At 44.5% G+C, this 13,921-nt stretch overlaps 1 protein-coding gene across 2 annotated transcripts in view; it reads left to right on the forward strand.

Moving 5' to 3' along the window:
- The first annotated feature begins 650 nt into the window (after positions 1-650).
- dnajc10 (DnaJ (Hsp40) homolog, subfamily C, member 10) overlaps positions 651-13,921 on the forward strand; it is a 61,727-nt gene continuing 48,456 nt past the window's right edge. The window contains exons 1-2 of one of the 2 annotated variants that reach the window (XM_068035566.1): positions 651-868; positions 3,946-4,330. In XM_068035566.1, coding sequence (XP_067891667.1) covers positions 4,112-4,330 — 219 coding nt within the window. In that variant the 5' untranslated portion in view covers positions 651-868; positions 3,946-4,111. The remainder of the gene's footprint in view (positions 869-3,945; positions 4,331-13,921) is intronic. The other variant, XM_068035565.1, reaches the window with a different exon arrangement.

The raw sequence follows: 13,921 nt of genomic DNA on the forward strand, positions 1-13,921 counted from the left end.
GGCAGCATCTGTGGAAAGAGAAGCAGAGTTAACGTTTCGGGTCAGTGACCCTTCATAGGATGCATCCGAAACGTTAACTCTGCTTCTCTTTCCACAGATGCTGCCAGACCTGCTGAGTGGTTCCAGCATTTCTTGTTTTTATTTCAGATTTCCAGCATCCGCAGTATTTTGCTTTTATACTTGTTTTTACATATAGGCCTATCAGTAGGACTGTTAGCATTTTTGGTCCTATACCACTCATCTTGGAATTGATCAAATTTTTCCAGTATACGCGCGAATATTAGAACTTTCTGCACGTGAAAAAATGCTCTTTAGTGTAGCCAGAGCTGCATTTTTAAAGTAAAAACAGAAAGTGCCGGAAATACGCAGAACTGGCAGCATCTGTGGAGACAGAAAGAGAGTTGATTAACGTTTCATGTCTGTAACCTTTCATCAGAAAAGATGAAACAGACCTGCTGAGTATCTGCAGTATTGTGCTTTTATTATAACAATTTTGAACCCTCAATCCACTGCTCCCCGCCCACCCCAAGTTTAAACTTAAACTTCCTCCAATAGCTGCATTGTGAAGTGTTATGACTGTATCAGTGCAATAACCTGTTCCGGGTTTGCTATCATGTGAATGACGCTTCTGCAGCTGCTGTTTGCAGGGCTGGCGCTTCACTATTGGCCGGAGCGCGCCAACCGGCTCCACGTGGCGCTCAGCGGTCCCCCTGACGTCACTGGCCCATTGTGTGCGTGTCCTGGAAATGGGTCCGGTGGGGGCTGTCGCTGGCTTCGAGTGCGTTGGGTAGATGAGTCCGGAGCGGCTGAGTGGCTGTTGAAACGGGATCCGAGGTGGAAGCACACTGGTCGGCGGGTGAATGAGTGAGTGAGTCGGGTTCGGCATTGCCGGTCCTTTAATGTCCGTTTGTAATACTCTGAACATTTGCACCCTTTGATCGCCAACCTTGCGCCCTGCGGTGTGGAGGTTCGTCTCCTGTCACCGATCGGGGAGCTCGGTGGTCCTGATGAGAGCCGCCCACCCGGCACCACGTCCAGGACCGAGGAGCATCCCCCGGGCCTTCCCTGAAATAAGAACAGAAAATGGGGAGTAAACAACAGTTCACCAGCACTGGAGGAGGAGGAGGGTCGGGGAACCTACCTGTCGTAAAGGGGAGGGGGGTTTGGAGAGAGACAGAGAAGGTTGAGATGAGGAATGTTAGTGGGGATTACAATGAAAACAAAAAATGCTGGAAATACTGAGCAGGTCTGGCAGCATCTGTGGAGAGAGAAGCAGAGTTAACGTTTCAGGTCAGTGACCCTTCATCAGAACGGATCAGTTTTGATGAAAGGTCACAGACCTGAAACATTAACTCTGCTTCTCTCTCCACAGACGCTGCCAGACCTGCTCAGTATTTCCAGCATTTTTTCTTTTTCTTTCAGATTTCCAACATCTACAGTATTTTGCTTTTATTTTAGTGGGGATTAATGTGCCCAGTAACTTGGGAACAGACGAGAAAAAGTGATACACATAGGAAGTAGAAAAACAAAGTTGGAGTTAAAAAAAAACTAAAGTGGATGGGAATAAGGTGGAAAAGTGAGGAGATGGTTGGACTTGACGTCACTAAAGTCATTGTTCAGACCTGAGGCTGCAGCAGTGCCAGAGAGGAAGGTGAAGTACTGTATCTGAATTCCCTTAACGACTCGTTTCAACTTTCACCAGATAAAAGTTGTTGCTATGGGTCCCAGCTAATCTGTTTACAAACCATTAAACCATTGACTTTTTTTTACAATAGTATACCTGTCACTTGATTCTTATAAAGAGGTTTGCCTATGTTCCAGATTCATTTGGACAATGGATCTCTGCCTGAAAAAATAATCTTTTAGATGCTTGATGTTTAACTTTTTAAAAATATTTTGGATTTTCTGTATTTGTATTAAAAATTTTTACCTCTCTGCATTGATACAACAAGCCCAGATAACAGAATGATTATTTACTCATTTATGAAATGTTAGATCGTTCAACTCCTTTTCTGAACTCAGTTTATTATCTATGCCAGTTTTACAGGGACAGTGTTGATTTCTGATTACTCTTGTGCTTTGGAGTTTTTTTTTGTTATAGTTGACTGATGGGAAGCTGTAGGAAGAATACTCTGTGTCTTAAAATTTAGAATGCTTTTGTAATTCTAAAGTAGTTTGTCTGCAGGAACAGTCCAACTTGCAGACTCCCAAAATAAATTTGTAGCTGCTTCACAAATTCACTAGTCCGGTATTGTTGATAAAGAAAATAAAATTTGCTTGTGGATACACACACCATGTATGCTCGATTTTTGTTTTATGGGAACCTGTGAGTTCCAAAAGTAAATTGCAATGGTTGGAAGAAGACATTTCTAAATCACAGTATGTGCACTAACCTGAAAAACACTGGTGTCAGGTTTTATCCATCCAAATTTAGTCTTTATCTGCAGAAAGTGTTTTTGAGGACTTTAAATGTCAAGGTATAGTACTGTTGGGGGAACTTATTTGAGATAAATTGAGTATCTGATAAGTAATTTGGCACAATATTAAAGTATATTTAATTATTTTTTGTAATATTTGAACAGATGCTCAGTTACCTTAGTGACATCATTGGATAATATGGTCTCTGGTTGACAACTGCAGTCATGTCTTCATAAATTTCCTCAGATCTATGATCTGCAGATTCTGTTTCACATCCTTACAGTCACACCTTAATGTGTTTATGCAACACTATGTATGTTTTTCCTGTTATATATTTGTGGTTCTCCCAATTGTAGATACCAGAAGATAATCTGACATGTGGTTGGACTGAGTTTCAAAGCACCTGTTTGCTGGGTAAACTAACTGTGACACACCCAGCCAAAATGGTGTGCTCCCTGAGAGTGCAGTTCAGCAGTATTTATACTTGGGCAAGTTCATACTGAACTGAATTACATAAAATGAGTAGAACGTGAGAATTTCATGCTTTTTGAGAGGTAATTCCATTCTTTCTAGCCAGTTTTAAAAAGGGAATATGTTGTGATTGGTGTTCAACAGCTTTGACCACGTGGTCATACTCCTGAATGGATTCAAGGTTCCATCCTGGACATAAGTGTGTGATCTTGTCTGACAGCTCATTGTAATGCTGAGTGTGCACTGCAGTGTCAGAGGTTTCACCATTAGGACAAAACATTAAACCAAGGCCCCATTTGTCTGCTTAGGTTGTGTAAAAGATTTTGTGGCACTATTTAAAGAAGAGTAAGGGAGTTTTCCCAGTGTCCTAATCAACACTTATTCCTCAGCCAGCAACACCAAAACAGATCATCTGATCATTTATCTTATTGTTGTTGTGGGATCTTGCTCTGTGAAAATTGGTTGTTGGATTTGTCTACTGAACAACCATGACTACTTCAAAAATATTAAATGCTCTGAAGTGCTTTGGGGTGTCCTGAGGACATGAAAGGCACTAGGTATATATTCTTTCTTTATATGATCTTTTTAAAATAATCCCTGAAATAATAAATTGTGTTGTAAATGCCCAATCAAAAAACTGCCAATATAAACGTAAAGAAATGTGCATGTGTAACCCATGTGGTTCAGTTACTTGTTTCCTGTGCCACTGAATTATTGGACAGCCCAGTACCTTTTACTTTTAATACTGGTTAAGAATACTGCCTGAATATTGGCGTTGTGGGGGGGTGGGGGCGGGCAGCGGTGACGGTAAGCAATAAATCAGACCTGAATGCAAAACCAATCTTCTGGATTAGGGCTCACTTCCCATTATTTAGAGGGAGATGGTAAGGGCTTAAAACACCTGTTCTGGTGATTCACTTTCATGTATGACGTCCAAACCTTTTTGAGCAGTTATTATTGCACAAGATCTAAGTGATTTGCTTCTGTGTTTCTATTTTTTTCCTCTATAAAAAGGGGGTGAATATGGTAAATACTGAAGTTTTCTTTTGGTTGCAGATTGTTATTTGGAAGACAACATGAAAACCTGTTGAAATCATCTCAAGAATAAGGATACCGTGGTAAACTGAGATCAAGAACCATGCCAGCAATTTAACTGTTTGCACACAGTGCCATAATTATACAATAGACACGCTCAAAGTTGATTGAAATTCTGTTCTACAAAATGGAGCATTTCCATCATGTTTTACATTCTTCAAAGAAGTGGAAACAGTCCTCAAACAAAATAGTTTCATTTCTTTTTATTATAATGTGTTTATCAGTTCTAGTTTTCACTGATGAGGATTACTATAAATTGCTTGGACTATCAAAAAGTGCAACTAATCGGCAGATAAGGCAAGCCTTTAAGAAACTTGCACTCACGATGCATCCTGATAAAAATCCGGTAAGTTGAATTTTGATTCATGTTTTCAAATGTAGTGTGGCACATATACTCTATTTGTTAAAGCTTGCAGTAAAGAAAGACTTGCAGTACCCTTTCTGCATAAAATAAAAATGTATTCTGATGTAGAATATGAAGTTCCCCAAAAAATCTGTCTTTGTATAGCAGATTCTAAATTTTAATGCTCTTTGGTAAAGTTAGAGCTCAACTATTTATTATAAAAATATTATTGTGGTCATTTTTAAATGTCTTTTGTCAGCATGCTTACAGAAATTGGAGGATGGTGGCTCATTTGCCTGAGGCCAGTTTCATTTTTTGTACATTTTGAATTTGGATGGTGTGGGTTAATATTTTTTATATGAAAATAATTACTACCTCATTGATCCAAAATTGGATTTTCACAGATGATGTATGTTGAGAGGTAGGGAATATGTATTATTTATCTGATATGTGCATGGTATGGAACATGCAGCTCTTTTTGTTGTAATACCTGTACAAAACAACTTTGTCTACAAGTGCCCTGTATGTTGCTATGCTTTTGTGATTGAGCAACAACATTTTGAACTATATGATGCGATTGCTATTAGATTACCGAATGTTATACTATTGTTCTGCACCTTTATACACATCTCAAACCTGTTGCTCATTTCTCTGTTAAATATGTGCATTATTGAATTCCATGAAAATCAACAATTGTTGATGAATGGAAACTTTGTCACACTTAATGATCTAGTTTGTGTTCCACCAAAACATTTTTGATTTGAAAAATTACTCGTGTATAAATTTAACTTTTTTTTTGCTTGTGGATGCATCAGATAACATTCAATGCTGTTGAAGAGAATTGTGAACATTTATCTGCACTAGCAATTTAGCATTTCTTTGATGTATCCAGATTTAACTGAATATTTTTCCCTTGGAGATCTGTAATAGCTTTTCCACACCATAATTAAAATATGGAAGTGCAACTTTCTGATTCTTCAGAGGATTCTGAAATGACTTGCTCTGTGTAGTTATTTTTTGGTAGCTATTTGAAAAAATAGATGTATTTTATAAGTCAAAGGTATATATTGCCATTCAGAGGGTTAAATACTTTAAAGGTTTCTGTAGATACTTAAAAAAAAAAGACATGAGTAAAGAAAGACTGGGGATATGTTCTGCTATTCAGGCAAGCATTCTTGATTTTGGGGCAAGATTTGCTGACATACATGTATGTCATTCATGTTTAACTATCAAGTCCACTGTTATGGTTTGCACAAATGATGGTAATAAACACTACTAACTGGACAGAACGGTGAGATGAGGGCCGGAATTTTACCTGGTCAAATTGGGCATCCTTGGAGATGGACGAAGCAAAAAATGGCGGGCATTGATGTCAGGTCGAGACCCCAACGTCATTACACCGAATCCCCCCTTTATGCTCGTCGGATGGCGGCTGAGATGGAGATGCCACTCGGCTTCCGATTTAAGACACTTATGGGCATGAAGTCATGCAAAAGGCAATTGACAGCCATTTTAGGTTGGCCGCTCGATTTTTTACATTGTGCAAACGGGTCAAAGTGGGGGGGGTGGGGTGCGGGGTTTGCAAACCCAGAAGCTTTAAAAGAGCGGCAACCACTGTGTCAGTGAAGGAGTTGGAGGTACTTGAATTTTCAGTTCTGTCTGATTTATTTGAGTTAATTGCAAGGTCAGGGCTGATGTTGCTGGCTCACCTGAGTGAGCAAAACTCCTGGGAGGGCCACAGCTTCAGTGATTTATCCTGGGTAGGGAAGGGAGGTTGTGAGTGCCTGCCCTTACAACAGGCAGCAAATAGTTGTCCCAATACATCTTTGGGACGCTGCAGCCATGGGCATTGTCCACTCTGGAGGTGAGTCCTCTAGCAAGGAAGAGAGTACCACAAGGTGGGGCAGGGCGACAAGTGGCCAGGGAAATCAGCGACCTGCTGGCCAACAGCAGCCTGGTTATGGAGGAGAGGCAGAAGGCCACAGAGCGCACCGGGAGCAAACACCTGTGAAGAGATGAGTCTACCCAGTAGGCAGGGTGTACCGGCAGCAGTTGAGCTTTCTGCAGATGTCGGAGCGCCAGTGCCTTAGAAGACTGCACCTGTCCCAAGAGACTGTCACATCTCTGTGTGAGATGATGGCAGCGGAGGTCGGCTCCAACTGTGTGGGTGGCCATCCAATGCCGGTGGCACTAAAGGTTACAATCGCTCTGAACTTCTATCATCAGGCTCACTCCAGGCTTCTACAAGAGACACGTGCGGAATCTCACAGTCATCAGCGCAGCACTGTTTAAAGGCGGTAACTGATGCCATATTCAGGCGTGCCAACCAGTTCATCAAGTTCCAGACTCCGCCAGTCAAGCCGAGCGAACCAGAGGCTTCAGCACCATCGTTGGGTTACTCAAGGTCCAAAGCGTGATTGACTGTACACATGTGACCATCAGAGCACCTGCAGGTCAGTCAGGGACCTTCATTAATCGAAAGGGGTTTCATTCAAAGAATGTGCAACTTGTCTGTGTTCACCGTACGAGTATATTGCAGATGTGTGCTTGTTATCCAGGAAGCAGTCACAACAGCATTCATTCTCTGGAACTCCCAGATGCCAGCGTTGTTCAGCCCTCCTGAGTGCCTGTAAGGATGGATACTTGGCGACAAGGGTTACCTGCTGAAGGCATGGCTGATGACACTGGTGACGAACCCACGGAATGAGGCAAAGTAACGTTACAATGAGATTTAGGTGCCTGGATCACTCAGGTCGTGCCCTTCATTATTCGCCAGCAAGGGTATCTCACATTGTTGTTGTCAGCTGCGCCTTACATAACCTGGCACTACAGAGGGCGGAGGCCCTGGATGCTGAGGACATTGTTCAGTACAAGGCATCCTCAGACGAGGAGGGTGAAGGGGTTGAGGAGAAGGAGGAGGGGGCACAGCCACCTGAACGTCTAGGGGAAACAATTGAAGGTTTGCAGGTGTTGTGTGCAAGGGAGGCTCTAATACGACCTGAGGTGCATGACCCATGTAGTATGCCAGCAACTGACATGTCAATCTGAATTCAGACATTCACAGTGGCGCAGTGGTTAGCACCGCAGCCTCACAGCTCCAGGGACCCGGGTTCGATTCCGGGTACTGCCTGTGTGGAGTTTGCAAGTTCTCCCTGTGTCTGCGTGGGTTTTCTCCGGGTGCTCCGGTTTCCTCCCACAAGCCAAAAGACTTGCAGGTTGATAGGTAAATTGGCCATTATAGATTGTCACTAGTATAGGTAGGTGGTAGGGAAATATAGGGACAGGTGGGGATGTTTGGTAGGAATATGGGATTAGTATAAATGGGTGGTTGATGTTCGGCACAGACTCGGTGGGCCGAAGGGCCTGTTTCAGTGCTGTATCTCTAATCTAATCTAATCTGCTGGAAGTGCAAAAGCTCTCAGCTGCAACGGTCCACCTTGCCATCCAACACCATGGCCCAATATGGTACCTCCCCCAAGTTTCCATTGCATGCAGAAGAAAAATATTGCCTCATACATCATACATGAATTGAGACATTTAAATAAGTCAAGTGAGAAATTTAATAAATTTTGCACAAAGTTGAACATAAATTAACATAATTCCAAATCGTAGCAATGAACCCTAATTGCAGTTAATGTGATTTCTTAAAACGTTTGCAAGTGCTCATGCGTGTCGAAGACCCCTTGCTGCCAGCCATGGCAGAAGCAGGTGGCTGTTCAGGATGCCTCATGGCTTGGGATAACCTTGGCAGATGTCCTCTGACTGCCTGAGGCCATGAGGGCCCCGGCATGTTGAGGTGACCCTGAGCAGTCTCAGGACCACCCTCTCTCATCCTGGCATTCTGAGGTGCTAGTGTCACTGGCAGAGGGGACAAGGAGCCGCTGTACACATCAGGAACGGCCTGAGAGGAGCATGCTGCTGTTGCTGCTCACGAGACTCAATTGGGCCTCCCTGCTGACCTCAGAGGGATGTGCACCTGGAGGATACCCCCAGGAGCCTCGTCGATATCTCGCTGTGCCGCTGCTGCATAGAGTTTGCTGTCTCTGTGAGGGTTTGCCGGTCTCTGCACATCTCCGGCAGTCTTTGGATGGCCTGCTGAATTGGGCCCTCCAATGCAGTTGCCAATCCGTCAATGGAGGAAACCAGTCGCACAGATGTCAGGGACTGTGCTGAACTTATGGCCTGGAAGGAAACCTCCAAAGTTGGAGCCAGAGCACACATCATCTCTGGTAACTCTGCCAGATCTCCAAGCACCTCACACTGCACCTGCAGCATCTCCTGCCGAATGGATGATCTCTGAGGCTCAACATCAACATGGGGATCAGCATTGGCCTTGCCTCACACAATCTTGAGTCCGAGGCATCAGCCAATACTGCCTCTGGTAGCTTGTCTAACACTTGTGCGGCGCTGGCACCAGGTTGTGACCACGAATCTGAAAACTCAATCAGCCCAACCAAAGTGACTGTATCTGAGCTGGCATTTGATGTGGGGAAAGGATGTGACATTGCACCCTCTCAGGTCCTCTCCTCCTCCTCAGGTGGATGGATGAGCCCTGGAGACATCACCTGGCCACTGCTGTGTTTCGCCTGCAGGGAAAATCAGAATGATCAGGTGTGAGCAACACTCCAGACTGAAGGAGAAGTCATAGTGTGGCCACATGTCTTGTGAGTTTGAATTCGTGAGCAACCTTCATTGTTTGAGTCAGCAACCCCCCCTCCCCCCACCCCTGCCCGCACTCTAGGGAGCTCCCCCTCCTGGCCAGGTGCTCTGGCCTCACCATCGGCAACCGAGTAGCCTCCAACCTCCTTCCCAGCAAGCAACAATGCCTGCTCCTCCACACTGGTGAGAAATGCAAGATTTGCAACACTGCCACCGGTCTGTGCCCTCTCTTGGGCATTCTGTGCCCTCTTCTCCTGTGCAGGCACATGACAATCAGTTCAATTACTTAACTTGAAGGAGCACCCGCTCATCCTTGTGCTGCATGCTGCCTCTGGTCCATTGTGTGGCTCAGATGTGCCCAGCGTATGCCCCATGACAGGGCTGCAGCCATTCACTCCAGATGGATGGCTTCCACTTTGCAGCATCAACATCTGGTTACCCACCCATATGAGTACAAAGCAACGAGGACTGAAACATACCTCTTGCTCTGACAGAGCAGAGAAGGTCGTTGACCCTCTTGCAGCACTAGATCTATATCCTCTTGACTACACCCCGGCTGCTGATCTCCTCTGCAACCTCCATCCAGGCCTTCTTGGTGATATGGGGAGGCATCCTCCTTCTGTCTGTTGGGAAGAGGACCTCCCGCCTTGCCTCAACCATCTGGAGGAGGACATGCAGAGTCATCTGTGAGCCATGGGGCCACGCGTTCGATGCTCTCTGCCATTGCCGCAAGCGGGTTCTGGTCCTCCAAAGTCTCAGGTGGATTCATTGCAAATGATGATGGGCCGCCCCTTTAAGTGAAAGGACAGCTCCTGTTCCCCTCAGCCTGGTATCTGTCTGATCTTGTACTCTTGCTCCTCCCACCATCCTCTGAGAAGCAAGCAGCCTCTCAGAGCCCCTAAAAGTGCTGACTGCCTTTTTAAATGGCTTTCAGCACCTTCTTCCAACTCTCGCCCCGCTCCCGCTGACACTGACCTCCCGCTGCTTCCGCCTCCCGAACTGCGGCCCCGCCAGGACACGCACAATTCCAGCCGAGTTTCCATTTTCCTTAACTTTCAGTTTGCATTGAGCATATGTAGCATAGTTAAACATCAGGTAGATACTTAACAAAGGCAAAAATGGAAGCCAAAAAGTTTTTTTAAAAAAGCACAGTTGCCCAAAGGCCCAGGCAAATGAGAAGGTTTTGAGATGGCTTTTTGAAGGTTGGGGGGGTGAGGGGTGTTGCCCGTCCACCTGCCCAAAGAGCATTATCTTAAATTAATTGTGTAACCCAAAGTTTGCAGACAATCTAGTACTTGCTTAAGGGGACCTTTACTGTATCTGTATGTGGATGTGGCAGGTAGCCGATTAGGCTTATTAAGTGCTTAACTGAGACCATTTAAAGGACAATCTGTTTCCAGGTTCCTGCAACAGTGGGGGCCAGCTTAGGTGCCTGGAGGCAGCCTCCCGGTGGCAGGGCAAGGGGCCAGTGCTTCAGGCAGGCCTAGAGGTCCTCTCTGCCTGCCTGGGTGTGGGTGTAAGAACAGTCACAGGCCGGCCTGTAGAGGGGTTACCGTGGCAATGGTTGTCTGGCTGCTGAATCTATTTTTTAATTAAAGATTTGAAAAAGTTGGCGAGAGGGCACCTCCATCTTGAAGCACCCTCTCTCTTACTTATCTTCCATTACAGCCTGCTGCTCCTGTTTAACTGGAAGGCCTCTGATTGACCCTCCAGGTTCGAGAGATTCCCATGGTCCTTGATTGGATGGAGAACTTGTCTGTCAATTAACAGTGGGCCCCTTTGAAAATCCCAGTTAGTGACTGTATTCCCCTACCCGGGGGCGGTTTCAACACCTGTAAACAGTTCAAATCCCTGTTTCCCGTCCCTGGAGGGAGAATCCAGCCCCTGATCTTCACACGCACGGGCACCTCCAGACCTCCAGTCATGAATCACAGCATTATAAATACTGACAAGTCACATTTATTTTAAGGAGTGTGTTGATATCATTGTGATATTTGTGTATTTTGTATTTCCATAGTTGTCCATGAGATGCCATCAGCTACACACTACCATCTCACAGTGGTATTCACTCTAGCTTGCAATTATTAGCACAGAAATATTTATTCTAGTGGTTTTCGACTTTGAGAGAGGGGGTATTAAGTGAGAACAAGCAATTGCAGCTAGCAGCAACAGAGCAGGAGCAAGCTGTATGGTTTGAGAAAGGATACCATCCAGGGCCTTTCGCAGCACCTTCAGTTCATGGAGCACATGAGAAACCCTGTGCAAAGTGTACCAGCTAATAAAGGAATACATTAGATGTATTTGTGCAGGGGTGTTTTATCATTTCATAGAACTACCTTGCAGCCAATGCACATGTTAACTGTAGGATCATTGCAGCAGAGTTCACCCAATAGGTGATGATATAGAGACTTTGGGCTTCATTGTCAATAAGTGTGTTCTCTTTCATGATGTGGAATTTGTTGTAGAGCTTCAGTAATGTCATTGCAATCCTCAGTCCACTTCAACACAGTTCACAGTATATGCTGAGGGAGTGTCTAGTAGCTGGGCATAGCAAAAGTAGACATTGATGAGGGACTGATCTCTCAAGGGACACAACATCCATCCAGCTGCCCAATTCAAGGACCCATTCTAAGCCAAGAGCACAGACCTAGGAGGCATCATATGTCATGCCAGCAGTTGCAGGGCCAGGGTATGGCCTGGCTGAAGGAGCCAAAGAGCCACCTCCATCCTTGGAACCACTAAGTGACACTCACTGAACAGCTCACATCTTTCTCCTACTAGGATAGCACCTCAAAGGAGCACTGAATTTGGTGGTGGGATACATTCACCATGCACTGTCTCGAAAAGGAAGCATTGGAAGGAAAAATATTTCAAGTCCACCAAGCAATTAAGAGTAATAATCTATTGTGGGATTGTCCAATCTTTTCGCGTGGGGGGCTACATTACAATTTTTGTCTTCCATAGGGGACCAGTGAGATGATTTCGGAAAGATCAAGGCATTAAAAATTTATCTTGCTATTAATCAAAACAACAACAAATGTACATTTTTGTAAAGAAACTTTAGATGAGAAGACTAATTTATTGACATACTTTCTCTTCACTATATAGGACACTGATTTAGTGAGATACCTGGCATTTTTTGCTTGCACAAGTAGTCAATGTTTGCCCACACACTTGATATAGCAATGCGGAGTATTCTAGATAGATGTCATTCTGTCAGGAGTGATCTTGATCGTTGTGTTTCCCGCACACTCTCTCTCTCTGTCCCCCTCTCGCACTCACTCCCTGTCCCCCTCTCGAGCTTCTCTTTTCCACCCCCCCCCCCCCCCCTTTCTCTGACAGTTTCAGGGAGCGGGAACGCTTAGCAGATGGTTGGTTAGTTTTTCTTTAAAGATCGCAAACCAGTTTAGCAGCTGACTGGTGCTGACATTGGGAATTGCAGTTTCCCAACTTCAGACAGTTGCGGGGTTTTCCAGCGGGCTTTAAAAAAAACAAGTCAGAACCCACCGGAAAACCCCAAATCTGTCCAAAGTTGGGAAACTGCTGTTCCCAATGTCAGCAACTCTCAGCTGTTAAGCTGGCTTGCGATCTTTTTTAAAAGCCGGTCTGAAAATTGAATATTTCTCATCTCCAGTCACAGACCCGTGACGAGGATGAGGAACAGCCCTGGGTACTGTTTACACCCATGGGCCGAATGCTGGCCCGTGTGCCGTATGTTGGACAATCCTGATCTATTGGAATTGCCTTTTCGCTTGGTGCAGCATGTTTATTTGTACTGAGCAAATTTCTGTTGCATGAATTGTGACTGAGCTCAAATAAAGGATACTGGGTTTGGTGCACCAATTCATTTGGAACATGTCTTCAGCAATACTTTGTACAGTACTAATGTTAAACTTTAATTGAAATGGTTGTCTTCAAATGTTGTTTGATTTACTATCTGCATTGCAACTGTAAGGCTGTTGGCAGCTCTTGAACCTCAGGTTTTTGCCCTCTTCAGGAAATGCCTGTGCCTACCGCATGGTGAGTCCTCTTCCGAAAACAGTAGAACACTACTATCGTATAAAAAAAACTTTTGCAGGCTTGTACTAAAGGACACCCCAGCCCAGACAACAAACTGCATTTATAAAATGACTTTTTAATGAGGAAAAGTGACCCATGGTGCTTTACAGATGGGGAAGTAAAAAGGACTGGAAGTTGTGACAAGGTGGAAGGTTTAGGATGTTTGAAAAGATGGGTTTTAAGTAAGTTTTTAAAGATATAGAGGACAGGTGAAAGGGTTCAAGATGAAATTCCAGAGAGTGGGGCTGAGACTGTTGAAAGCCCTGGCACTAATGGTGAGATGAAGGGAGAGGCATGCACAAAGCACCAGTCGGAAGATTGAAGGGTGCTCGAGGGGATCTTAGACTGGAAGAGGTTGCATAATTAAAATGGGGTGTAGCTACAGAGGGATTTGAAAATGATTTTAAATTCAGTGCACCAGAGAACACCCAAGCTTGTTTGATCAGTAAGCATCAAGGTAATGGGGCAGGTGGGATTTTGTGCAGGATAGGATGGACAGCCAAGTTTTGAATGAATTGATGTAATAGAGGCAAAAAGAATGTAGAAAACAGCAAATCTTTGTGATGTATGGTTTGAAATTCAACACTGGTCAAACAGGATGTATGGGTTTTGTACATTAGGTTCAGCCTGAGCAAATTGGCAGAGGAAATGGAATTACTAATAAGGGCGTGGAATTAATGGCAGACAATGAGTGATGATGTGACATTTCTGGGAGAAACCACAAAATAGGGGTAGAGAAGGTCTACCATCATTATCTTAATTTTTAATCTCAACAAGGGCCATGCGCATAGCCTCCTGCAAAACTAGCACAGCCTGGCAACACATTAAAGTAAGGCAGTGTAGTCTTGGCACCCATGGGCACTGCCACATGCTAGG

Source organism: Heterodontus francisci, chromosome 7 (genome assembly GCF_036365525.1).
Source record: "Heterodontus francisci isolate sHetFra1 chromosome 7, sHetFra1.hap1, whole genome shotgun sequence".
Taxonomy (NCBI): Eukaryota; Metazoa; Chordata; class Chondrichthyes; order Heterodontiformes; family Heterodontidae; genus Heterodontus; species Heterodontus francisci.